The 24,569-nt window shown below is 40.7% G+C and overlaps 1 protein-coding gene across 2 annotated transcripts; it reads right to left on the reverse strand.

Annotated features, from left to right (window-relative positions):
- Window positions 1–128: 128 nt before the first annotated feature.
- ZNF507 (zinc finger protein 507) lies at window positions 129–24,210 on the reverse strand. Of its 2 annotated transcripts, XM_063438735.1 has the most exons (6): window positions 24,060–24,210; window positions 11,734–13,742; window positions 10,314–10,434; window positions 8,963–9,077; window positions 2,834–2,968; window positions 129–1,198 (listed from the first exon to the last, which is right to left on the reverse strand). In XM_063438735.1, the coding sequence occupies exons 2-6, from the start codon at window positions 13,738–13,740 to the stop codon at window positions 877–879; spliced, it is 2,700 nt and encodes an 899-aa protein (XP_063294805.1). In that variant the 5' UTR covers window positions 13,741–13,742; window positions 24,060–24,210; the 3' UTR covers window positions 129–876. The 2 variants fall into 2 exon arrangements, with proteins under 2 accessions (XP_063294805.1, XP_063294806.1); XM_063438736.1 differs by lacking the exon at window positions 129–1,198 and having other exon boundaries at window positions 2,887–2,968; window positions 8,963–9,073.
- Between the last annotated feature and the right edge of the window lie 359 nt (window positions 24,211–24,569).

Here is a 24,569-nt window from a genome sequence, read left to right on the forward strand (position 1 = left end):
GAAAAAAAAAAAAATAAGAAAAAAAATTACTCTGCGATAATGTTTTAGGAAACAAAATGCAAATGTAAAAATCTAAAATGAAATGGTTAATATCAATTACAAAAAATTTGTTCAAAACTGTACCCAGTTCCGCAATAATGTACGACTAAAGTAACGTGCAATTTGTATCTGTAGATCATAAAATTTCACAAATACCTGCACCAGTTTTTTAGGCGCAGAGACCTTTCTAACTATGAAAGGGTAAGTATTTTTTTTTTTTATTTGCGTTATACGTTAGCATGTTGTAGCACTCAACTCTTTAAAAATGTGCAAGAGATCAACTCTAATCAATGCAGTATTTTCGTAAACAAATCAATATTCCAGAATAACCTATGCGGATGTCAAGAGCAAGATGTTTTTCGGAAGAGACGGCTTCGTTACTACGAGCGTTGAGACTCAACCAAACATTTATACATCCTTTAGATACTGTTCATAAGGCAAGTCTATTAAACATTCTCTTGGCTATCAGACCCTTACTCAAGTATTATGTACTCTGCTACAAAACAGGAAATTCTAGCTAATGTCTACCCCAAAAGCAATTGCTATGGGTTTAACAAAAAAAATTAAATAAAATGTCTATATAGAAGAGGTAAACAATATAACGTGAAATGTCGGACTTAAGGATGCAGTATACCAAGTGCATACAACGTTCTTTATAAATAGTTTGCGTTTTAGTTTTTTTGGTGGTTTACTTTTTTTTGTGTGCGAGATAAAAAAAAATAATTCTTTCCCACTTTCCAATTATTCCAATCCCTTTCTTCGTGTTTTCCGAATGTTGACACATACGTATACCAGTTACACACCATTTGCGTTGAGCGGGGTCGCAGCTGTCATTTACTATGAGTCGTGTTTTTTTAAGATGATGTTAATAATTTCACCTTCGTGTGCTTTCATATGCTCCATCAGAAGTTCTTTGCTTGTAGACTCAAAACCGCAAATGCAACAGCAAAACAGCAAAACGCATATCTCTGGCTCTGGTCGGGTGGGACTCTGTAATTCCTCTGTTTTACATATAGTAATCTGAGCGATATTGACCTTTGAACTTTCGGTGGGACCTGTTCCTTCATTTGCAGGCAGGCTGGCTGTATGTCCACCATCGCTCTCTTCTTTGACACCAGTATCCTCTTGCAAAGTGGCCTTTAGCGGCTCTCCCTGAGCCCTAGGAAAAATAGCAATAAAAATTGCAGGGTTATATGCAGTCATTAATGCAAGTGCAATTTGTATCAGTCTACAGACAGACACTATTTAAAATCAATTATGGTCGTCAATATTCCCAACACAACATTAATTAACAAGACATTCAATGTAAACGTGTGGCCAGTTTTGTTACCTGAAATTAAAATTCAGTATGCAGAAGGCATATGGATATAAACTACTGTGTGTGTGTGTATATATATATATATATATATATAAAAATTAAAAATTGGATAGTTTTTTTTTTTCTCCTTTCAGCTCTCTATATACTCTGAATTTAAGGAAAAGGGAAGGTTAAGAAATATAGCAGGAAACTAAATAAATTAATCAAATAAAACACGCTGTAGGGGGTAGGAGAGAAGAACACGAGATGGGTATACTGCAGTATTTATAATTTTTTAAAAAGAGCTTCAAAACGAGAGTTATTTAAATCTACATCATATGTTCCAACGCTGTGTTTACAATCTAATAACACTTCAACTGCAAAAAAAAACTGCAGCATATTTACAGTGTTGCATTTTAATTCTTTTAATTAGTTAAAAAAATTAAATCCACTTTCTATATCAAAATCAGTATAAAGTGTATTCCATGATATAGGGAGTACAAACAGGGACTGATTTACGGTACCCTCTATGCTGCCCAAAGGCCAGTTTTCTCAAAGCACTCCAATAAGTCATCTATATGAAGCCTGGTGTCTGATTGGATGGATGAATGTGACTAGTTTGGGATATGACTGTATAGTAAATATGACTAATTTGGTGCATGCGATTGTATGGATACGACTAGTTTGGGGGTATGTGATTGGATGGATGACTGACTAGTTTGGGGGTATGTGATTGGCTAGGACTAGTTTAGTGTATGTGGTTGGATGGTTGAATGTGACTAGTTTGGGGTATGTGAATGGATGAATGTGACTAATTTGGGGTATGCCTGTATGGTGAATATGACTAGGTGGGTGGCTGGATGGCAATAAGTGCAACGTGGGTGGGGGGTAGGGGACATGTTATGTGGCCAAGTGTGTAAGTGTTATAGGATGAGTGGGTATGACTGGGATGTAAGATGGGACTATCTGACTGTGTGGATAGGGCAATATGATCAGTTTGGAGTATGTGGCTGGTTGGGTGGCTGAATGGCAATGTGTAGGTAGGAGGATATGTGTGTAAAGTTTTAGTGTTTCCAATTCCTATCTGCCCCTCTTTATCTCTCCATGCCCTTCTATTTATCACCCATGCACATGTGTTCCTCTCCACCTTTTCCCCCAATTATACCCTTCTCCCCATAAACCTCCATTTTTCCAAATGTTAACTCTTCTCGTTCCCCTCTTCTTTCCCACCACATTTTGCATTTGTTCCCCTCACTCACTTGAATCCCTTCTTTCCTCCTTAAATCACCGGTTTCACTCTTCCACCCTGCTTTACAAAATTGTTCTCCCCCATCCTCTGTTTCCCTACTCGCCCGAGCACTCCTGCTGTACCACCAACGATACAGGGTTTCAGCAGGGACACCCCAACTCACTGTGCCACCACCATGGCCCCAGCGGTCTTACGGGAAATCCATCCCTGTGCACAAACACTCACATTCTGCAAACTCTCAAACATACCTACTACTCTGAGACATTGCTTCATTTATAGCTTTATTGACTTGCTCGTAGTTGTAGTTCTGATCGCTGGCATGCTTCCACATGTGAGATTTTAGAGAGGGAGGGTGGCTACACACATATCCACAAAGTGAGCACCTGCAGATATGTAAAAGGAAATCAAGTGATTAATTTAAAAGACTGCCAAATCTTTCACAGATCAGCAAAGGGTTAAAATCCCATTTAACTAGGAACAACTACACTTTTCCACTTACCGTTTCTAGAAGAGGACTAAAAGAAGTAGAATTGGATTCAAATCACCACAATCTTTATTTTGTCTACTAATTATCTTTCAATTTTCTTATTATCTTTCTTATTCTTTAAAGCTTTTTGTTTTCAAGTTGTACCTTAAAGCGTCACCGTCATGCCGAACTTACCTTTCCCCAATATATTCCTCTTCTCTCCCTCTCTCAGGATATGTTCTTCATATCTTCCTGTCTGCTCTAGTTTTCTTTAAAAAATAAGACAAAGTAGGGACTATTTTGTCTTATGGACGTTTCCTACGTCTGACCAGCTATGAGCAGCGCAGGAGCAAAATGTGCTCCATTTCCTGTGGTCTGAGAAATTTCCCCACAAGCCTCGCCTTTCCTCCGTGATCTTGCGATGCTTCCTGTAAGTATTCTTAAACGTCCTGTCCAAAACCACTGGCTGCTCACTGTTTAGTAGACATGCTCCTACTCGTGGCATAGCGGCATTGATTTTAATCTCCCTTATGCTATTATGGAGGTCATATTGACGCCCATAGAGTGAGGGAGGACATAGGGGGGAGGGGGTTTAGGAAGTATATTTTTAGATATTACAAGGAGGGAGCTGCGCACCGGTAGCTCCCTCCTTGTAATAAACCAAAACGAACGAACAAACAAAGAGGTCTTCATTCATTCATTTGAAATTTCGATTCATTTATTCGTCTTTCTGACAAACTAATAGATGAAATTCCTGTTCGCATGCCCAAGTGTTTAACCGGGCATGCGTGGAAATTTCACAGCGCTTTCTAACGTGGGCACATAACGTGTCCCACAGGGACTTCATCTACCCACACAAAGATGGGGACACCCAGGACCTAGGTCCGGGCACGAAATAAAGATTAAAAAAATAGGTAAATTTGGGGGCGACTAGGGGGACAATACAACGTAATGAAGTCGGGAGGGGAGGGGGTGTTAAAAAAAATAAAATAAATTAAAAACGGATTCGGCCATGACAGTGCCGCTTTAAATTCACAGTGAGTATTTGGCACTGCTTCACTGTGCACTGTAACACACGCCTCATCTGGCTGTATTAACGTGAAGATGCAATCCACGGAACAACAATTCTAGTATTTTCCAAGGAGCTTACAGACATTTCCACCCATGACTACGACAAGCAGCTTAATAGGGTTGGCGCTTTTCAGAGCTTCTCACAGGCAAAAAGGGAGCAGGATATTTGACTTCTAGTCTATATCTTTTTGAAATCACCTGTAAAAGTGAAGTTTTTGTGTAAAAAAAAAAAAAAAAAAAAAAATCCTAACTTTTGCCAGCGTTTGTGGCTAACTGGCTACTACAAAAGACTGAACATACCCCATTTTGAATACCCTGGGTTGTCTACTTTTTCAAATGGTATGTCATGGTGGGGTTCATTTTCATTTCTGGGCTGCCATACCGTCCCCAAGGTAACATAGCCAATCTGGAAAATAACAATTTACAAAAACAGAAATTGGCAAATCTTATGTTTGACCCTGTGACTTTCCAAATCTCCATAAAACCTGTACTTGAGGGGTACTGTTGTACTCGTGAGACATTGCTCTACAGAAATATGAGTGTTTTGCGCAGTTAAATGTATCATACCGATAATATCAGGGGTGAAATGGCAGTTTATGTGTGAAAAATGCAAAAAAACTAATATAAATGCTAATTTTGGCCAGGGTTTGAGACTAAGTGGCTACTAAAAAAGACTGGACATACCCCATTTTGAATACTGTAGGTTGTCTACTTTTACAAATGGAATGCCATGATGGGGTTAATTTTCATTCCTGGGCTGCTATACGGTCTCAAAGGCAACATAGGCCCAGCAAACCAATCTGGCAAATTTCAATGTGCAAACATGGAAAACCCTACATTCGACCCCTGTAAGTTTTCAAAAACCCATAAAACCTGTACATTGATGGCACTGTTGTACTCAGGAGATGTTACATAACAGGAGCTGTGAATCCATGCCTAAAGTACAATGTGTGTGAAAAATAACAAAACAATTACTACCCAAAAGGTTTACAAAGCCTGGTGGTAGAATTAGTGCATGGAAAGTGTTAAAATACCACCATATGAAATACCCTAGGGTGTCTACTTTTCAAAAATATATGGTTTGATGGGGGTAAATTACATTGTCTGGCTTACAAAATGTCCCAAATAGGATATGGGTGCAGGATGACTAACTGTGAAAATCCCAAGTTGGAAAACTGGAATGTGCACCCTCCAAATAAGGTCTAGCCCCCAGAGAACCCTATACATGGGGGGAATCACTGTACTCAGGAGGTGTTGCTGAACACATATTGTTCTTTGGCAGTAACCCTTAACGTTCTAGGTACATGTATTCTTAAAGGGAAACTCCAGTGCCAGGAAAACGATCCGTTTTCCTGGCACTGGAGGGTCCCTCTCCCTCCCTCCCACCAAGCCCCAGTTACTGAAGGGGTGAAAACAATGAGCAGAAGTGGTCTGGAGTGTCCCTTTAATTGGCTATGTTTGTAAAAAAAAAAAAAAAAAAAAACACCAATTTTTTATTTATTTTTTGGCATAGATAAGTGGTAAAATGGCTGCATGAAGAGAGTCAAAATACCTCAAGTTTAATACCTTAGGTTGCCTTCTTTAAAAAAAATATATACATGTGAAGGGTTATTCGGGGGTTCCTGACAGATATCAGTGTTACAATGTAACTTGCATTAATTAAAAATGCAAAATGGTGGGGCGGGGCCTGACAGCCAAGATGGCCGGACGTGTCCGCTGAGGGCTCCTGCACCAGAGGGCACACAAATGCCCAATCTGCCTGAATTAATGAGGTCCACAACACAAGCTACCCAGCTATCGAACCGGGACCCCACGCGGAGCAGAATGGTACCAAGCCAGCACCAAACCGCCACGGGAAAGCCCGAACTGGCCACGCGGCCTACTCCTGAGCGGGGTCTAGAGCAAGGAGGAGGCGGCCGATCCCCCGGCTCGAAGCCCGCTCACAAGCGCGAGAAGAGCAAAGCCCTGCTGCCCCCCCCTTCGGACCGGCGGGGGTTATCCCGGTCCACTCTGGGGACGACAACCCCTGTGAAACGGCAAGACCATGCTACTACCAAACGGGACCCACGAGGCCCAAACAAGATGGCGGCGACAAGGCAGCCTAGGACGAAGCGCTCACTGTACAAGCCCCCCGGGAATATAGCAGAGTTCTGCGGCAGACTCATGGATCACCTCTGCACAAAGCTCCACACCCAGGGACAGGCATTCAGGCGGGCGAAGAGAGAAGCAGCGGCTTGGATCCGCCCGACGACCAGACGAAGTATGTGCTGGAACCCTCCTCGGGCCTCCAGAGGGGCGCCTGGGGGGCAATGCCGGCACTTCACGAGGCGGGAATCAATGTCAAGCCCCTTGGACACCGGCACTCGCTCCTGCGCACGCCAGGGCGAGAGCCACAAACAAAATCAGCCTGAAGGCCACCCGGAGGCACCTCTGGGCCAGCAACAGACTTCCCCACGTAAATGGACACACACCATCTGCAACGACGTACAACACCACCGGGCAAGTGCAGCAAGCGTCCGCACATATACACCAGGCGGGAGAGCCCATCATGTGGACCGACACCGGGTGAAGAACAGCCAGAGGAAGAACGGAGACACTATACTAAGACACCACACAGACTATCTCCTGAAGCACATCCATGGCGTCGGATGAAAATACCGCGGATCCGAGTATGTCTGGAATGCACCCCTGGTAAACCACGGTACAGCACATTACTGGACTTTGACAACCCTCCGCCAAAAAGATGTTAGCAAGTTTACAATGTTACGTTACTGACCTGCATTAGCTTAGTTGAGCCCTTTTGATTTCACACATACTGCATAAATGTCTAGTTGCATGCTCATGCTAATTCAATGCTTCCTCTTAAATAAGCTACCATGTACACCGACCAGGATCATCACCATAGTACCTGCAGTCCGAGGGGCATAGGTTGAACTACTCTCCTACGAGGGAGCATTGCTCACTTTTACAGGCTTCATACCTACCCCCATCTAAATGTGATAATGCTCAATGTCCTTAACATTTTCTACCCTGATACTGTGCCTGATAGGGGTGCAGGTGCTTCATTCATATACATCTCCACAGCCCTATCATGAAACGTTCTCCCTCACCTCTCTGTCTAACTTAAGTGTTAATTGCAATACATAGAGGACTCATGGTCTACAAGCTTACAATTGCACACACCACCTTGCCCACCTTAGCCTTAATGTCTCTATGCCAGTCAGGCTATTCTAGCATGTCATTAATGTTTTTGCCTGTATAATGTTCCGAATTGTGTGTCCTTTCGTGCAACGGTTCTGCCTGTTTTGCCTCTCTTTAGTTAGCAAGCTCACGTTAGGCACACTACGACAACGCCAACTTAAAATCTACCTTAATTTTATGAATAGCATCCAGCGGCTATTAAGCTACAGAAATAGTTATAATTTAACATGTTCATAGATTCACTTATTTTAAACACTGTTATCGCTAGTCTTCTCGATATGTTTAACATGTGCGTACCGCCATCTCATTATCTGACATACCGTGTTTCTGCTTGTTTATTACTCTTAAAAAAAAAAAATGTGCATTCTTTCTTAATTGCCACAGAAATATGTCTTTTGAAATGCCTGTAACTATTATCGTGACATATTAACCCTGTCTGTCAAGCTTTTGCACAACAAAAATAAAGAATTAAAAAAAAAAAAAAAAAAAAAAAAAAAAAAATGCAAAATGGTTTGGAAATAGCAAAGTGCTACTTGTACTTATTGCCCTATAACTTTCCAAAAAAGCTAAGCACATGTTAATATTGGGTATTTCTAAACTCAGGACAAAATTTTGAAACAATTTAGCACGGGTGTTTTTTGGCGGTTGTAGGTGCGTAACAGATCTTGGGGGTCAAAGTTTGAAAAAGTGTGGATTTGTTTTTGGTTTTTTTTTAAAATGTTTTCATCATATTTTATAAAAAAATTATAGTAAATTATATATGATATGATGAAAATAATGGTATCTTTAACCCCTTAAGGACACATGACATGTGTGACATGTCATGATTCCCTTTTATTCCAGAAGTTTGGTCCTTAAGGGGTTAAAAAAGACCATTTAATGGCGAGAAAAACTGTATATAATATGTGTGGGTACAGTAAATGAGTAAGAGGAAAATTACAGCTAAACATCAAGACCGCAGAAATGTAAAAACAGCCCTGGTCCCAAACGGCAAGAAAATTGAAAAGTGGTCTGGTCACTAAGGGGTTAATATATTAATGGCTTGGTATATTGTTAGGGAATTATTCTCTTACTGGACAGTGATATTGATTGTACTAAACCAGAGGACATGAAGACTCCACAATGCCAATATTACACTTTGCAGGTATTCACTAGGTCACTGCCACATGGGTAAGCTGCCAACGAAGGACCAATAAAGGATGCATACTACCTCCTGATTTAGCTATGTGATACACACGCTGCCTCTTACTACACTATGTAGAAGAAGGAATGTGAATCACGCTGCTCCACATTCCCTTGAATGGCATTTCATATGACGCCTTAAATTGTTCACAGTTCTAACTGCAAAATTGCACACTTGACATCTTCCGAAACAAAAATATAAGCACCAGCTGTGGTCAGTCCAAGAAAACACATACTTTCGACTTGCAATGTAACAGGATGCCAGTTAAAAATGGAATAAGCTAAGTTAAGCATATCAGTGCGTGCTTCCACGAAGCCTTGAGTAAAGGCACATACCCAGATGCACGTGCATGCAATGCGCACATTTACACGCAAACAGACATTGTAAAATTAAAAAAAAAATATATATATATATATATATATACACTACTAAAATTAATTATAAAAATAATCTTACCTGTAGGGTTTATCGGAAGTATGAATCTTTCGGTGGTTTCGAACACCTACATACGTAGAACTTGTGTAGTTGCACACATCGCATTTGTACAGCTTAGGGGCGTTAACTTTGCTAGCTTTAATTTAAAAAAAAAAAAACAAAAAAAAAAACAAGAGTTCAAGATTAATATAATGTTTTCACATTCATATATTTCAACAAAATCTATTTAAACTTCGAATGCGTGTGCTACACAGTAAGCAGTGGTGAATTGTAAACCAAAGAGCAGAGTTGTATACACAGAAATAAAAATCTAGACTGTCTTACTACAAAACATTGTAGGTGGGTGCTAATTGCTGAGAATCATGGGACATGTAGTTCACAAATACCTTGGGTGCCACGGTTACCCAATGCTACTCAGAGATGAAAATCAAAGATTATACAGAGCTTAATTTTCAAGCAGGTGGCATAGAATAAAACAGAGTCTTGCTTTAGGCTCAGTCTTACAGCATATCTGCTCTAAAAAGGTTATCCTATAATCCTAAATCCATATTGAGATAATCTCACAAGAACAAGGAAAATGTTCTTCATAAAAGTAAGCAGATTACCAAGAAGAACAAAAACGAAAAAAATCCCCTTTTTGTCCACTGTGCTGGACACTGCTCACTAACCTCTACACCCAGCGAGCAGAGGCTAACACAACTTCCACTGGTGCCTTTTATGTCATTGGTTAAAACAAGTATGGTTTGTGAAAGAGGCCAAGATTTCATAAACTCAACCATAAAAACCCATACATGCCTGTACATGCTGATTTGTTGTATACATCTATGTGCGTTTGCTTCCCCAAACAAAAAAAGAAGGGTTTTGAGGAGCTAAATTAATATGCTGCGTGTTTTTTGTTTTTCCTGTTGCACTGATTGTCCCTACCATTCTCACATAGGCACAGAATTTTCAGGAATTCCTCTACACACCACCAATAAGCTGTAACGTTTATGGAACTCGGAGTGCCCTTTTACTCCCCTCTTCTCTATGGTCCTAAAGCCCTCCACTGTCTCTCCAGACTTGTGTTTCAATCATCACGTTGTCCTAAAATGTCTTTCAAGTGTCTCATGCATCAGTATTTTAATCCTCTCTCAGGTTTCTCCCAGCAAAACCAGATTCCCCAGTTGTCACAAACCTCTACCTCGCGCTAAAGTCTCCCTCTGTCCCTAACCAACATGTATGAATTGGGTTTTTTTATTTAATTTCTTCACATTCACCATCATACACACTTTATCCCTCTCTGATAGCACTATTTCCTACTACCTCCAATCTCATCTCTTCCTCGCGTCCACGAAATTTCAAGAATAAGAAATTCACCCAGAGGACACCGTACCTTCTGTGGAGTATTTCTCTTCAGTATCATCGTTGCTGCCTTGTGGTTCTTCGGTAGACACAGATACAGAATGGACATCTGGAGGACTGCCATGTTCCAATTCATGAGTTCTTAACTGGTTCTGTGGGGAATCCATTTTTATTACGAGAGACATGACATGACGACTAGTACTTGGTACTACACACAATATTACTAGTACGGAGGCTAGGCATTAATTTTCACTTCGGCTGATACTGAGCTGAAACAACTGAGAGGGAGCAAAAAAAGTTGGTTCAGAGTCAAGACATGTCTAAGTACACGTCACAAGACTACAAACCTCTTAAATCCAGGAAGAGATGGTGAACTGGACACGCTCGTGACTGTGATAGTCAATCTCATTTGCAGCTTAGTCTTCTGCAGACTAATAATTCCATTCCTTCCTGGACTCGCCCTAATGAACCAAGCTCACCATGCACCACTTCTGCTGCACTTTAAAGAGACTGTCTAAGCTCCAATTTACTGTAGTGGTTTTAGTGCACAGATGCTGTCCCAAGGGAGCAGAGTCAGGCCTGTGGCAATAAAGCACAAAACTGCCAGGCCCTCTGTATGCACATCTTGTCCTGCAAGCATTTAATTGAACACAGTTAAACAACACTACACACAGCAAAGGAGGAGATTAAAGGAACACAAGCATGTATTCCAAATTCTGTAGTGACCGGCCAACTGGTTAGGGTACCACCCCCTCACGTACTTACCTTCTCTACCTCAAGGGGGCTGTCCACACCTCATAGGCTGAGATCAATCTTTATGATTTCAGTCAAATCAATGCTTTCCCACAAGAAAGCATTGGGAGGCCAGTGTCCTTGCACAGCAACTAGCCACGCCAAACAAATAGTCTAGAAGAGACCATCTGATTAAATAGCCAAGTTTAACTCCGCTATTGAGGTGGAAGTGCCTCTAGTGGCGGTCAGTGTGACAGCAAGAAAAGTCACGTTAAACCCTGCAACGTAAACATTGCCGATCGTGCTAAACAGCAGTGTTTTCAGTTGCAGGGTTTGAAAAAAAGGGGGGGGGGGGGGCACGGCACCCAAACAACGTCTTTGAGATGAAGTGGTCTGGCTACCTACAGTAAACCTGAGATGAAGTGGTCTGGCTACCTACACCCTTTAAAGACTAGTGGAGATGGCATGCATGATTCGGGCCTCTAGAAAGACAGGACAGGTGAGGAAGATGTGGAGGGAAGCACGCAGAGGGCGAAGGAGACGAGTTAAACTACGACAATAAACAGAAAAGGGCAAATTTACATTTTATAGTACACAATTACTCATTGTACCAACAGCTTTAGTTTGGGCTGTTGACTGGAAAACCAGTAAACTAAGAAAATGTTGCAATATTTAAGAAAAAAACAGTAAGTTTTTTTTATATTTTTAAGTTGTCTTACCTTATAGTAAAAGGATTCTGCACAATGTTTGCATTCATAAGTTCTTGTTTTGCAATGGTTGATCATATGGTTCTCCAAATCATCACTATTCTCAGCAATGTGTTCACAAATTGGGCACTGATAGGGCTCTCTCTGGCGGTGGACACGCAAGTGCTGCTTTATGTACCCTTTATTGTCACTAGTGTAATGGCACAAACGACATCGGTAAGGTCGCTCAGAAGTAGGCAGAAACTCCACAAGGCTATTGCCTGTGCTAACATCACTTGTAGACTCACTTTGGGCATTGTCTTGTAACTCTTTCAAAATATCCTCATCCGAAGCATTCTGATCTGTCCGTTCCTTTAACTTTTCAATGACTTTTAGCAATGACATGCTAATACCAGTTTTTATAGGCTCCTCAGTCAGTTCATTTTTTACTTTATCGTCCTCTTGTATAAGATTTGGGGAAAAGCCATTACATTTTTTGGGTACGTCAGAAGAATCTACTTTAGGGCACGTTACGAGGTTTGCATTGCATTCTTGCTGCCCGGTGTCAGGGTCAATGGAACTGGGATCACTGAAAAGTCGAAGATTGGATTTGGGACATTCGATAATTCTGATTGGCATGGTCACAAGGGCTTCGGCAGCCAGTGAATGCAGCCTTAAACATTCGGAGTTTGTCCTCCGACGTACAGGTGGAGAATTTTCATTTGTTGCTTGGAATTCCCCGTTTTTAACTGTGCTGCTCCAACCTATAACAATCTCTTCATTTTCTACAGCATTCTTGTCGGCGTGATACAAATCAGGAGGAGCATCCGATACAACCTGAGATTCTTCGAGTATCTTCTTTCTTTTCACCACAACTTCGGAATTCATCAAGAAAGTCTTTTGTGATGTGGTCTCTTCACTACCAGGCAAACGCTCCACAATTACATTAACATGGCCTTTCTTGTTTGGACTACAATTAATTATTTGATGTGCAGAGGAGAGCAGGCTATTGGCAATCATATTTTCTTGGTCTGCTTCCAATAAAGTATCTTCTACCACAATTACTTCAGTCACTGGAGCTGGAGCTTGGCTTACAACCTTGTGTTCTTTTATGACTCCTTCCAACGATAAAGATTCCTGCACCTGAAGTGAGTCACAGACAAGCATCTGAACAGTACCTTCATGTTCCACCTCTTGGGATAATACAGATTCACTTTCCTGGGGGGTATGTGCCACAGTGAAATCTGGCAGACTAGCAGACTCATTCTCCTCTTCAAATATAGGATAAGAGCAGTCCACCTCCCCAGCATGCTTCCATGCATGCGTTTTCAACATCCTCTGTTGACCACAGGTATACCTACAAATCAAGCACCGATATAGGCCATACTCTTCGTAGGCATACCATTTTTTCCGCCCGGGCTCAGGTATGTTTGAACATGCAGATGTTTGCTTATCCGTTGCCGCGTGGTCTTTAAGCGGTGGAGGTGCTACACTTGTGGCTTCGCAATGTGTTTTAATATGTTGCTCCAACTCATCATGGCTTTTAAAAGTCAGGTGACAGTCAGAGCACATTAGAATGATTTCGTTCTGCTGTCCGTGACTTAGTACATGTACTTTGAGCACCTCAAAAGAGGATGATGTGAATTTACAAATGTTACACTGATAATTTATTACTTTCCTATTACTTTGTAAAATTTCGTTTAAGTCACTTGAGGAACCGTCTTGGGATACTTTACTTTTCTTGGAAATTTGGGGTACGGGATCGCCTTCTCTGGGTGGCACAGAACAGGCCCCCGAGACTTCAGGCGACTGTGTGGAATCAGCAGGGTATGAACGCTTTTTCCCTTCCATACATTTGTCAGATTTGTCACTGTTCACCATGGCAGTCAGTTTTTGGATCATGTTAATAAGAGGGTAATTAAGTTTAAGCTTCTCGTCACTTGCAAGAGTTTGGCTAGGCACAGCATGGAGTACTTGCCGTCCAGGTTTATCTTCAATGTTTGGCATGATTTCTGCCAAGCTTTCTTTGTTTTCCATCATATCTAGTGCAAGAAAAAAAAAGTAAAGAAAATTAAAACATGGTTCATTAAACAAACCTTCAACATAACATTAGCATTTCTACCAGACAACTTCTAGGGGGACTTCCGGGCTGATAGGGATTAGTTCTCTAGCATCAGGCTGTATATTTATGCAATATATACATTTTTTTGTAAATTGATTTGATTAAACCAAGAAAATGTATCTTGTGTCTGCAGAGAGAACAAACTTTTTCACAACAAATTTTTTTATAAACAAACATAAGGCTCCGCCCCAGCCTTCCATCTTGGCTGAGATCATCAGAATTGATGATCTCAGCCAATCCATTGCTTTTTCTATGGGAAAGGATTGTGATTGGCTGAGATCATCAATTCTGATGTCAGTCAAGGAGGCGGGCTGTGGCGGATTCAAACAGGCCAACACATTCCTTGCCATATGTAGATGCTGATTAACTGACCAACTCTAAAGTATGTATCTTCAAAAATACATGCTACGTTCAGAGATCAACCTGCATATTTATTTGCATCCATTTTAATTTTTTTTAACATAAAAGTTTTATATTAGTCTTTGAGGGGTTGGGAAGTAAAGAAAGACAGCGCAAATAGAGAGTGAGCAGAAGGGATAAAGTGCACTGTAGGAGACAGGATCTACATCTATCAATGTCTGCTTTAGTGTATAACACATGAAGCTTTGCCTCTCTTGTATGATTTTTAAAGCTTTGCAAATCCCCATCCGAATTTTTACAGTCCACTGATAGTCTCCCAGCAACACACTTGACTAAACATTACAACAAAGTAAAATGACTGAGATGACCTGAACACTCGTTTCATTACAGAGTTTAGGAATAATGAAGCCTGTTGTATTTTCTATTTTTATAACCGTTAAAATAAAAACCTAGTTAAACTATCATTGCAAAAACAAAGTGAAAAAAATAAATAAAAATGAAATAAACCTAGAGGGTTAATGACACTTCAAGGACAACTGTATTAAATTTGACCCCTAATGTCCTGAGTGTTAACAATGTTGTCACTCCTTCAAAACCGAACATGGACTCTGCTTTCTGTAACTCGTGACATAAGCAAATACCTTAACATGATTTTACACGTCTTTTATATAAACAGAAAGAACAAGGATCTAAAAGCAAGGCATGAGTAGCATATGACATACACCTTTCTAAAGGTTGTCAAGGCACTACGTGTGTTGTAGTTCTATCATTGGACTATCATGTTCTGCAGACATTAATTAAAATTATAACGCATCTATTCAAATCAGTGCCACAAATAAGTCCCAGACCCCCTGCGGCCATGGATTTTTTGCTCCCATTGCTGGTATGTAGCCACGGCTACCTTCATCGCAAAAGTCTAATTATTTGGGGACACATTTGCAGGGCTGCATTGGATAAAATAACATATGGAGTTTGCTGCCAACATTCTACCAAAAAAATTCAAAACGTAAGGTTGGTAAAAGGAGAAAAAGAAAAACAATTACAAACTCCCCCTCATAAAACACACACAAAGAAGCACAAGGTCACCGTTACTGTTTGACAAATTTCACCAGTTTTCGATTAATTGTGTTTAACACCGCCACTGACCACACACACACATAGAGGAAAAATCATTTCCAAGTTTCACTTTAATTAAAGTAAGCTTTTTAAGAAGGCAGTTGAGATCGCTTCCCTATTTTTCGTAGGAGAATAACACCACAGAAATAAACCACTGACAATACTCGTGGTATGCGAGGTTGAACACAGGTCACTGTTCCACTGCCGATCATCTACTACGGAATGTTAAGTCCATATAAGGCGAAACTTCACTTTTTCGTTCTGTATAGTGTCTCTAGTGATACTTCTAGGCATGGCCTTCTGCAAACTACAAAACAAAGAATGCGATCGTATCCTTCAAACATTATCTTAGACCTGTTAAATCGACTATCTCCATATTTATTGTGTGGACATATACAAAAGAAATTGCTCATCCAGCACTGTCTCCACATTTTACAGCTTATCACAAACGTTCTGTAAAAATCCTGCTCACTTCTTGTTTGACTCAAACATCCCCTGATATTTGACTTGAGTCCTGTGTATAAAAGATAATGCACACAGCACATGTTAAGCGCCTGACTTATAGCAAACAATTTGCAACTAGGCACACAAAAGGGAATATAATGTATAACAAAAAATAATGGCAATTTTTTTTTTTTATGGAAATTATAACCAGTCAACAAATACCGAAATAACAACAGATTTTGGCGAATACAAGCTAAATAGCAGTATGATAAGTCAGGGCTCTGCAAATTTGTTTGGAATCTAGGAGCCAGGTTTTTTTTTTTTAGGTTTTTAATTTTTTTTTTATTTCCCAACACTAAAAATCTAATTCTTAAAGGGACAGTATAGTTCCCAAAATCACCACAGAAAACTCTATAGTGCCCTGAGGGTACCCCCACCCTCAGGGTCCCATTCCCGCCGGGCTGAATGGAGAGGAAGGGGGTTAAAAACTCACCTTTCTCCAGCGCCGGGCTCTAGGCGCTGGGGACTCTCCTCCTCCTTTGACAGTCATCGGCTGAAGCCGCGCACGCATTCAGCCAGTCCATAGGAAAGCATTCTCAATGCTTTCCTATGGATGCTGGCGTCTTCTCACTGTGAAAATAACAGTGAGAAGCGCGAAAGCGCCTCTAGCGGCTATCAATGAGACAGCCATTAGAGGTTGGCTTAACCCTAAAGTAAACATCTCTGAAACTGCTATGTTTACAGCAGGCAGGGTTAATACTAAATGGACCTGGCACCCAGACCACTTCATTGAGCTGAAGTAGTCTAGGTGCCTATAGTGTTCCTTTAATGTAGTGGTTCTGGTGTCTATAGCCTGTCCCTGCAGGCTTTTCCGAGAACAGTCAGCATTTACATTGCTGCCTAGTAACACCTCTAGTGGCAGTCACTCAGATGGCCACTAAAGTGTTTACTTCCTCAGTGCTGCATGGAAGCGTTGAATGTTTCACATAGAGATGCATTGATTTAATGCATCGCTATGAGGCAATGCTGATTGGCGCAGCACTTTGCCACGCATCCTATGGGAAAACATTGGTTTGGCTGAGATCATCAAGCTTGATTTTCTCTACCATGGAGATGGGACAGTCACAGCGAGACTAGCAGGGCATGGGGGGAGGGGGGAATGGAACAGTTTCCATGCGTTGGGAGAGGGGTTGGTCACCTAAATATACACACGCACTGACGGACACACACATATGTTAATTGTTTTAATTCAATTTAATTCCACCTGGGCACCCTATCTTTGGGAAAGCTGGAGGGGATCGGCTTTCCGAGGGGTCCAGTGGGGCTGCTGTCATCTCAAAGCACTTCTTGATCTGTTTCCTAGAGTGCTGGTTAGTGATGCAGAGGTTGGAGTGACGTCATATTCTGGCTCACAGCATCACTGCTAGGCACGCAAGGGAGCAGAGCAAGGAGATTATAGCTCCCTCAACACCAAGCTCCATTCCTTAGAACTAGCCGCCGGCCCGCCTCCAAACTCCCTCAGCCGGCCGGCTGCTTGCCTCCAACGGAAAGGGCTTACAAAACCCAAGCAGCAGGTCGCCTGGGTTCTGTAAGTCCTGAGATCAGTAGTTATCCCAAAAGGTGGAAAAGAGAAAACTGCTACAAAAGAAATAAAATTCAAAATACACAAAGACAAATTTAAAGAAACTAATTTATACTGGAGCAGATAACATTTTGGATATTATTAAAAGAATATATTTTAAACATATAGTATTGTTTTTGAAAAGCCAAGCAAAAATTTGTAAATATAATAAACAAAAAATGACAAATGTTCACAAAATAGAATAAGACACAGACCTACAGGCTAATGTAGCCCCCTATCAACAACGTCTATGAGCCAGCTACACAATTTCCCATGGCCTCTTTACATAGAAGCCCTGAAGAAGCCACTTAATTTGGGCTACATTATTGTATTTGTGAGATTTTTGGGATTGCCAAATGAGCTCTTCGTAAAAGCACAATTAGATCTCTTTTTGTCAACTCAGAATCCAAGGGAGGCTTCGTGATGAGTAGGATGCAAAACCTGTTTTCTCAAGCCGTTTCAGCATAAGTTTCTTTAGCGCTCAACCCACCACACATTGCCTTAGGCAAGTAACCCACAGCAGGGACTGGTAACAGTTATTTTCTAACTCTCTGGGGACACTCAGCTGATCCAATGCGCAATGCTGAGCACATTTGCGATTTTGTAAAAAAACTCAGAGACAAAACAAGAAGTTGTTCCTTGTAAACAAACCACAATGTGGGTTTAGAAAAAAAAAAGAAAAAAGTTATTAAGTATTACTCATATTGCAGTCTTCCCTTTCGACACTCTTTTGTAACTTTTTAAAACTATTTATGAGCACTGCATAATCAAATAAACAAACTGCCCTGTGAATCAAGTAACTTTAGTTAATAAAGTTTTTAGGATACATGTGAGTTTTGAGTACACACAACTGTACAAAATAATGCATTCTATCTAATGGCTAAAAGGCAAAAGATCGCAGTGTTAATTAGAATATGTTACCTGCTAAAAATTCCAACCGCGTGATTCCAATTAATTCTGCCCGCAGGGTCTGGATTGGATTCCAAACCTTAGGTTTCTTTGAGAGTGACATCTCACAGATCTACCTAAAGGGACTCTGTTGTATCAATGTAACCTTCAATTGTGCTCCTCTGTTTATCATCTGACGTCTCATAAATGTGAATATATATACACAGGGGGTTATTCGCTGAAGACTGTACTGGTATAGGCCAAAACAGCTGATCTGCAAATATAACTGGCTTGGAAAATCTTCTACCAATTCTAAGTTTGGTGAATAAGACGTCATTACTCATTTAGAATTACGAATTCCTTTGGTGTACAAATTAAACGTGTGGGCCACCTCATGTGCACATTATCACAGATAGTTGGTTTTTTTTTTAATTAAAGTTAAAAATAAAAAGATAGGAGGTCATCTAAACAAATATCTTTCAAGAATTACAAGAAACTAGGTGTAAGACCTTTAAAGGACCACTATAGTAACAGGAAAACAAACCGTTTTCCTGGCACTATAGGGTCATTAGGGACCCCTCCCGCTGGGCTGAAGGGGATAAAACCCCTTCAGCCACTTACCTTTCTCCAGCGCCGAGCTCCCTCTATGCTGGAGAACTCTCCACCCCCTGCCGACGTCAGATCCGAACGCGCATGCGCGGCAACAGCCGTGCGCGCATTCAAACAGCCCATATGAAAGCGTTACTCAATGCTTTCCTATGGACGTCAGCATCTTCTCACTTTGATTTTCACAGTGAGAAAGCCACTAGAGGCTGGATTAACCTTCAGTAAAACATAGTTTCTCTGAACTGCTATGTTTACAGCTGCAGGGTTAAAACTAGAGGGTCCTGGCACCCAGACCACTTCATTGAGCTGAAGTGGTCTGGGTGTCTATAGTGGTGCTTTAAGTGATTCTGTCACTACTTACCCAGCCCTCCACTCCCCCTCAGCAATCTCACTAAAGGAGTTGGTGTTACACTTTTGTAACACCCACCTTGGGTGTTTTCACGCTTATCTGCTCTTCGTTGCGATGCCGACTTTGGGGACACCTCCCCAAGCAGGGCAAATCGCTTCCATGAAGCTGACACGCTGGCTTTGTTCCTATACTCTATAACTAGCGCCAGGACCTCCGGCTTGGGAGTTACCATAGCAACCACAGAGCATGCACTGTGGTTGCTATGGGTGGAGAGCAAAAAGTAGCACAACAGGTTCACTATAAACTTCCACAATAAGATGATTCTAACAAGTTACAAAAAGATTCAAAATGATATGAAACGGAGACTAATTACTTGACACCAACCGTGAACTAATCGGGTCAGTGGGCACACAGAAGCAGTTTATTCAAGAATTAAACTAAAAAAAAAAAATCCTAATAGGTGTATAAATGAGGCTGAACAGTAACTATACACAATTATTTACCATGTTTTTCATTAACTGGAGTGTCAGCCGGGACAGTTGAAAAATAAAAAATTCAAAATGCCTCGATATTTCAATTGCATGGTGCACTTTGCAGGCTCAGCTACATCCTGTGTGCCAAACCGCTACTAACCCTAGTATATAGAAACATAATACATTTTATTTAAATAATGTAAAATCAACCGTGCATGAATGAGCATTCTCAGCACAATGTAATATATACCATGCAATGGGACACTGCAATCTGTATATTGGAAAGCAGCAATTTTAAATAGAAAAGAAAAGAACATTTAAAAAAAATAAATTTAAAAAAAGTTCACATTTCCTGTAATTAGTTTAAGCAAAAACAATAAAAACAAACAGCAATGACATTACAGGAATAGCTGTGTTCCTGGATGAGTCGACAACGGTTTGGTAAAAAATGTTAAACTGTATAAAATGTATATATTCAGCTGCCGTCATCTAGAGAGGACGATCTGGGTCTGTCAAAGCAAGTTTAAAGCCACTAAGCTTTGAATTTGCAATTGCAATCCACTACAACACCGAGAGTCTGCCTTATGGTTAACTACATCAGAGAATGTTAAATCTTGAGGTCCAGGCAGCTGTTGAAAACGGTCTTCAGTGTGTTTTCGCAATGAAGAGGAGGGAAAAAAAAAAAGGCTGGTGGGCGAAAGGATGCTATTTTCGGCAGCTTCTAAGTTACCATGCAAAACTGAAGAGGCTCTTACTAGCTGGAGAAGACGGGAGAATAACACTTTTACACCAGACATTTAAACCTTCTGTATATATTCCATGTGGTCACTTTACATGCACAGCTCTTTAATGACCACATTTTAAAAACATACAATTCCATTTTATAAATAAAATGTAGGACCTGCAAAATCTTGCATTAGTTTTGTCTAAAGCAATTATCGAGGTGATCCTCACAAATCACATTCCGAATTGGGGGATGGGGAGGGATACCGGCACATTACAGTGTGATCAACATCAGAAAATAACTTTAAAAAAAAAAAAAAAAAACTTTAATTTATACTGCACAGCAATCCAACCATTTATTTAAAAAAAATAGCTCTGGGGCAATTGTGTTTTGAACAATATGTCCCCCATTATGCTTTAAACTATTAATAGCCTCACAGTACATTCCAGGAATAAGAAAACAAACAAGAATCTTAGCACTTTTGCAGAGGAAGGGGCATGCATGCAATGTGTATCCTGTACAGTTGATCAAACATGTAATTCATTGCACTATCAAGAAAACATTTTGGTGTAAGTTAATAGCCATTAGACTTTGAAGCCAAGCCTTCATTGGTGACCTCAACAAAAATGCATTCACCTTATTTGAAACAATTTGATGATGATAGTTTTGCGATCAACTCACCTTGTGAATATTTTCATACTGCACACTGAGTTTCACCTACCCCCAAAATTTGCTTTAGTATATATGCTCAATTTTTTTTTTTTTTTAAACAATTGTGTGTCTCTAGACTGTCCTTGCATGCACTTTAATGTAAACACTGCCTTTTCTTTAAAAAGGCAGTGTTTACATTATGGCCTAGGGACACCTCCAATGGCAGTCACTCAGATGGCCATTTGAGGTGCTTCCTGGGTCAGTGCTGCACAAAGTGAGTCAATGCATCTCTATGACAAGATGCTGAGTGGTGCAGAGCAACGCGATAGCCTCCCAATGCTTTCCTAGGGGGAAGCTCAGGATTGGCTGAGATCATCACGTATGGTAATCTCAGTCAAGGGGGCGTAGCCAGTCACGACCAGACCCACGCAGCGCTGGAAAAAGCTAAACAGCTATTTAGACATATAGTGTCAGAAATACACATTTAAGTTCCTTTAAGTTTTTTTTGGTTCAAATAAAATGCCTGGTAATTGTCAAATCAGAAATTTTTCAGGAATGGATTTTTAATTTGGATGATTCGGTTATAAACAGACCGAATTTGGGTAATCAATTCTTTTGATGATTACCAGGCTTTTTATATGGACAAAATCACTTTCAACTAATTTTTCCACATGACTACTCAACAGCTGGGCTCCCGCTCCCAGCACCTTCAATCTACTAAAACAGATTACTGTAGTATATTGTAAGTTAACTAGCAGGACGTCTGCTCCAGCAGGTATCATTGTTTGTAATATTGCTACTCACATAAATTGTACAGTGCTTTGGAATATGTTGGTGGCCATGTGATTACTATTAGATACCTTAGATTGTAAGTTATTTAAATAGGAGAGACCCCATCTTTAGTTCTCATATGTCTAAATTTTAAAGGGACACTTTAAGCACCAAAACAACTTTGAAGCACTTTTGATATATAAATCATCCCCCTACAGTCTCACTGCTCAATTATCTGCCATTGGCATGGCATGGATGCGGTCAAATCAGTTTACCATCTCATACTTGGCGGCATAGTCCCAAATTTCAATAATATTGGCATACATGTATAAAAAAATTGATCAAGTCAATCACGATTTTGACACCCGAGTTAAGTCTCTTCAAGAGATTTCCTGATAACACCATTGGAATTGACAAGATTGTGATAGGCCATATCTTGATAGCAGCTACATCTTCTATCCCCAGATACTTAAAATCACCTAATATACCATCTATTAAAGAGGTTCTATATCTAGTGCTAGATAACAAGCTTTATGAAACGGCCCACAGGACCGTCTTAACAGGATTAGAGGCCCCAGGCAAAGCAGTGCACTGGGGCCCTTCCTACACAGCCACTCACAGATATAAAAATGTAAATTATTGATTAAACTTATTATTGGTACTTCCAATAAAATCCGTGTTTAAACATTAAAAAACAAGCTGTACAACAGAGAGTAATTCACGCAAAGTTTGGGCAATATAATATGAGCGCTAAAGTTGTAATTGTGTATAATTAGTAAAAATATGTGGTTTTCATTAAGGTCAAGATATGTATTTGCAACAGTAAGATCGCATGTACAAATAACAACTGATACTGAGGTGATTAGCATAAACGTTTTAATAAAGAGATTTTTAAAAGTTCTGAATAAGTCTCCTGAAATAATATACTGAAATGTTGGCAAGCCTACAGGGCCCTGGGCATTTGCCCAACATGCCCATGCCTTTAGATGGCTCTGCTTAGCCATCATCTATAGTGGGCCACTTGAAACTTTATTAGAACACATGGGAAGATAATACCAAGCAAACTTGTTCTGTGTAGTTTAGACCTACAAATTACTTATAATACAGTTTAATAATTATGTTATTGGCTAAATAATTCACCTTTAATAAATGTAATACATACATACATATTCACTTTAATATATTACTCGAACAATCGTATATTCTTAAAAATAATTGTTTCGTTTGATTATGAACATTCAGGTGGCAATGTTTCCCCCTTTAATCCTCCCCTACTTATTTTATAGAAAATGATTGTTATACTTTGAAAAATTATTCGATAAAAAAATAAAACAATTGATTAAAATCACAAGTTCAAAAAACATCCAAAAAAAGGAGGTTTAAGAAAATGCACACATTATAGCTGTAATCCATAAAATGTAGTCATAAGTGCACAGCCTTCAGACAGATGTTAACGATGTTCTTGCAAAATGAAGTGATGATCTGTACCAGTTACCTGACCCAGGTGACTATAGTTAAGTAGCCACCGTCATTGGGGGATCAGAAAAGTAATACAAACGTTCTAATGGACGTGTAATCAGCACAAAACCCCAGTGGAATCCGTAGGCACATTCCATTGGTGAATAGTTTAGTTTCACAACTTTGCAGGTCAGAACACGTTGACAGATCTCTAATGTGTTGCTAAAAGACAGGAATCCTCACACAAAAGTGACAGCAGTATACCGAACAAGTATATGTTTTTACAGTATACCGAACAAGTATAAGCTTTTATTTTGTCTTATGCAGCTCTGAAACAAGGGTCCCTTAGTAAATAGGGAATGTCCTCCAACTTCTAAATTGGATTTTCCAGCCAACCTCATGGAAGCTGAAGCTTGCAGCAGCTGGATGCCAAAGGTTTGCACATACTTCCCCAGCTGTTGCATGACTACAATTACCATTATCCTTTTATCATTTTCCAGACTTTCCAAGCATCATGGGAGTTATGGTTCAGGATCAGCTGGGGATCTACCCTCTGTCCCTCTCCCTTTGCCATAACCCTGGCACTCCAGCTGCTGTGCACTACATCTCCCATAATGCTCTACCAGCCACCAAGACACCACGATGGCCAAGTGCCCTGTGCTGACAAGGTGACAGCCCACCGCTGAGAGGGAGCCAGGCCTCACACGCCTCCTGTCAGCCCCACCAGCATTGCCCCCATGGAGGAGTCCCTCACACACCCCCAGACACCCACTCACCTTCTATACCGCTGCCCCACACGCAGCCTTAGAGGGACATCGCAGCCTGGCCGCCCCTTTCACTCTACTTTGCACAGAATGACTATGGAGATCTTCATAACGCTGATACTAATACAAAAAAAATAATAGTAATAACAAAATACCAAGCCGACAAAAGTCTGCGGGTCCAGAGCGTTTCAAGATGGCGGCGTTCGGGAGCTCGATCACGTGACCCGACTTGGTGTGATCAGGTGGGCCGCGGCTGCGTGACGTCACCGGGGGCTCGGCTGCTGGCTTGATGTGAGCGCGGCTCAAGTGGCGGGCTCGGGGAGAGCACAGAGCATGGAGTCACTACCTGCCTGCTCTCACCAGGAGAGCCCACACATAAACCTCACAACAAAAACCTGTGTGTACTGCAAGGCACAAAAACCATGGCAAAGTTAATCACAATAACACCTCAGAACACACAGCCCAGGCTGCCCCTGGTGTCATAATAAAATCATAGCAAAATCCTAATGCAATCCTGTGCTA

This window comes from Pelobates fuscus, chromosome 12 (assembly GCF_036172605.1).
Source record: "Pelobates fuscus isolate aPelFus1 chromosome 12, aPelFus1.pri, whole genome shotgun sequence".
Lineage (NCBI taxonomy): Eukaryota > Metazoa > Chordata > Amphibia > Anura > Pelobatidae > Pelobates > Pelobates fuscus.

Excerpts from the sequence above, each read along its gene's own strand:
- ZNF507 (XM_063438735.1), bottom strand. The coding sequence starts at position 13,740 with ATGATGGAAAACAAAGAAAGCTTGGCAGAAATCATGCCAAACATTGAA. Across the intron at positions 10,435-11,733 it reads CAGAATCCTTTTACTATAAG|AACCAGTTAAGAACTCATGA; the intron begins GTAAGACAACTT and ends GATTCCCCACAG. Across the intron at positions 2,969-8,962 it reads ACTTCCGATAAACCCTACAG|GTGCTCACTTTGTGGATATG; the intron begins GTAAGATTATTT and ends ACATATCTGCAG.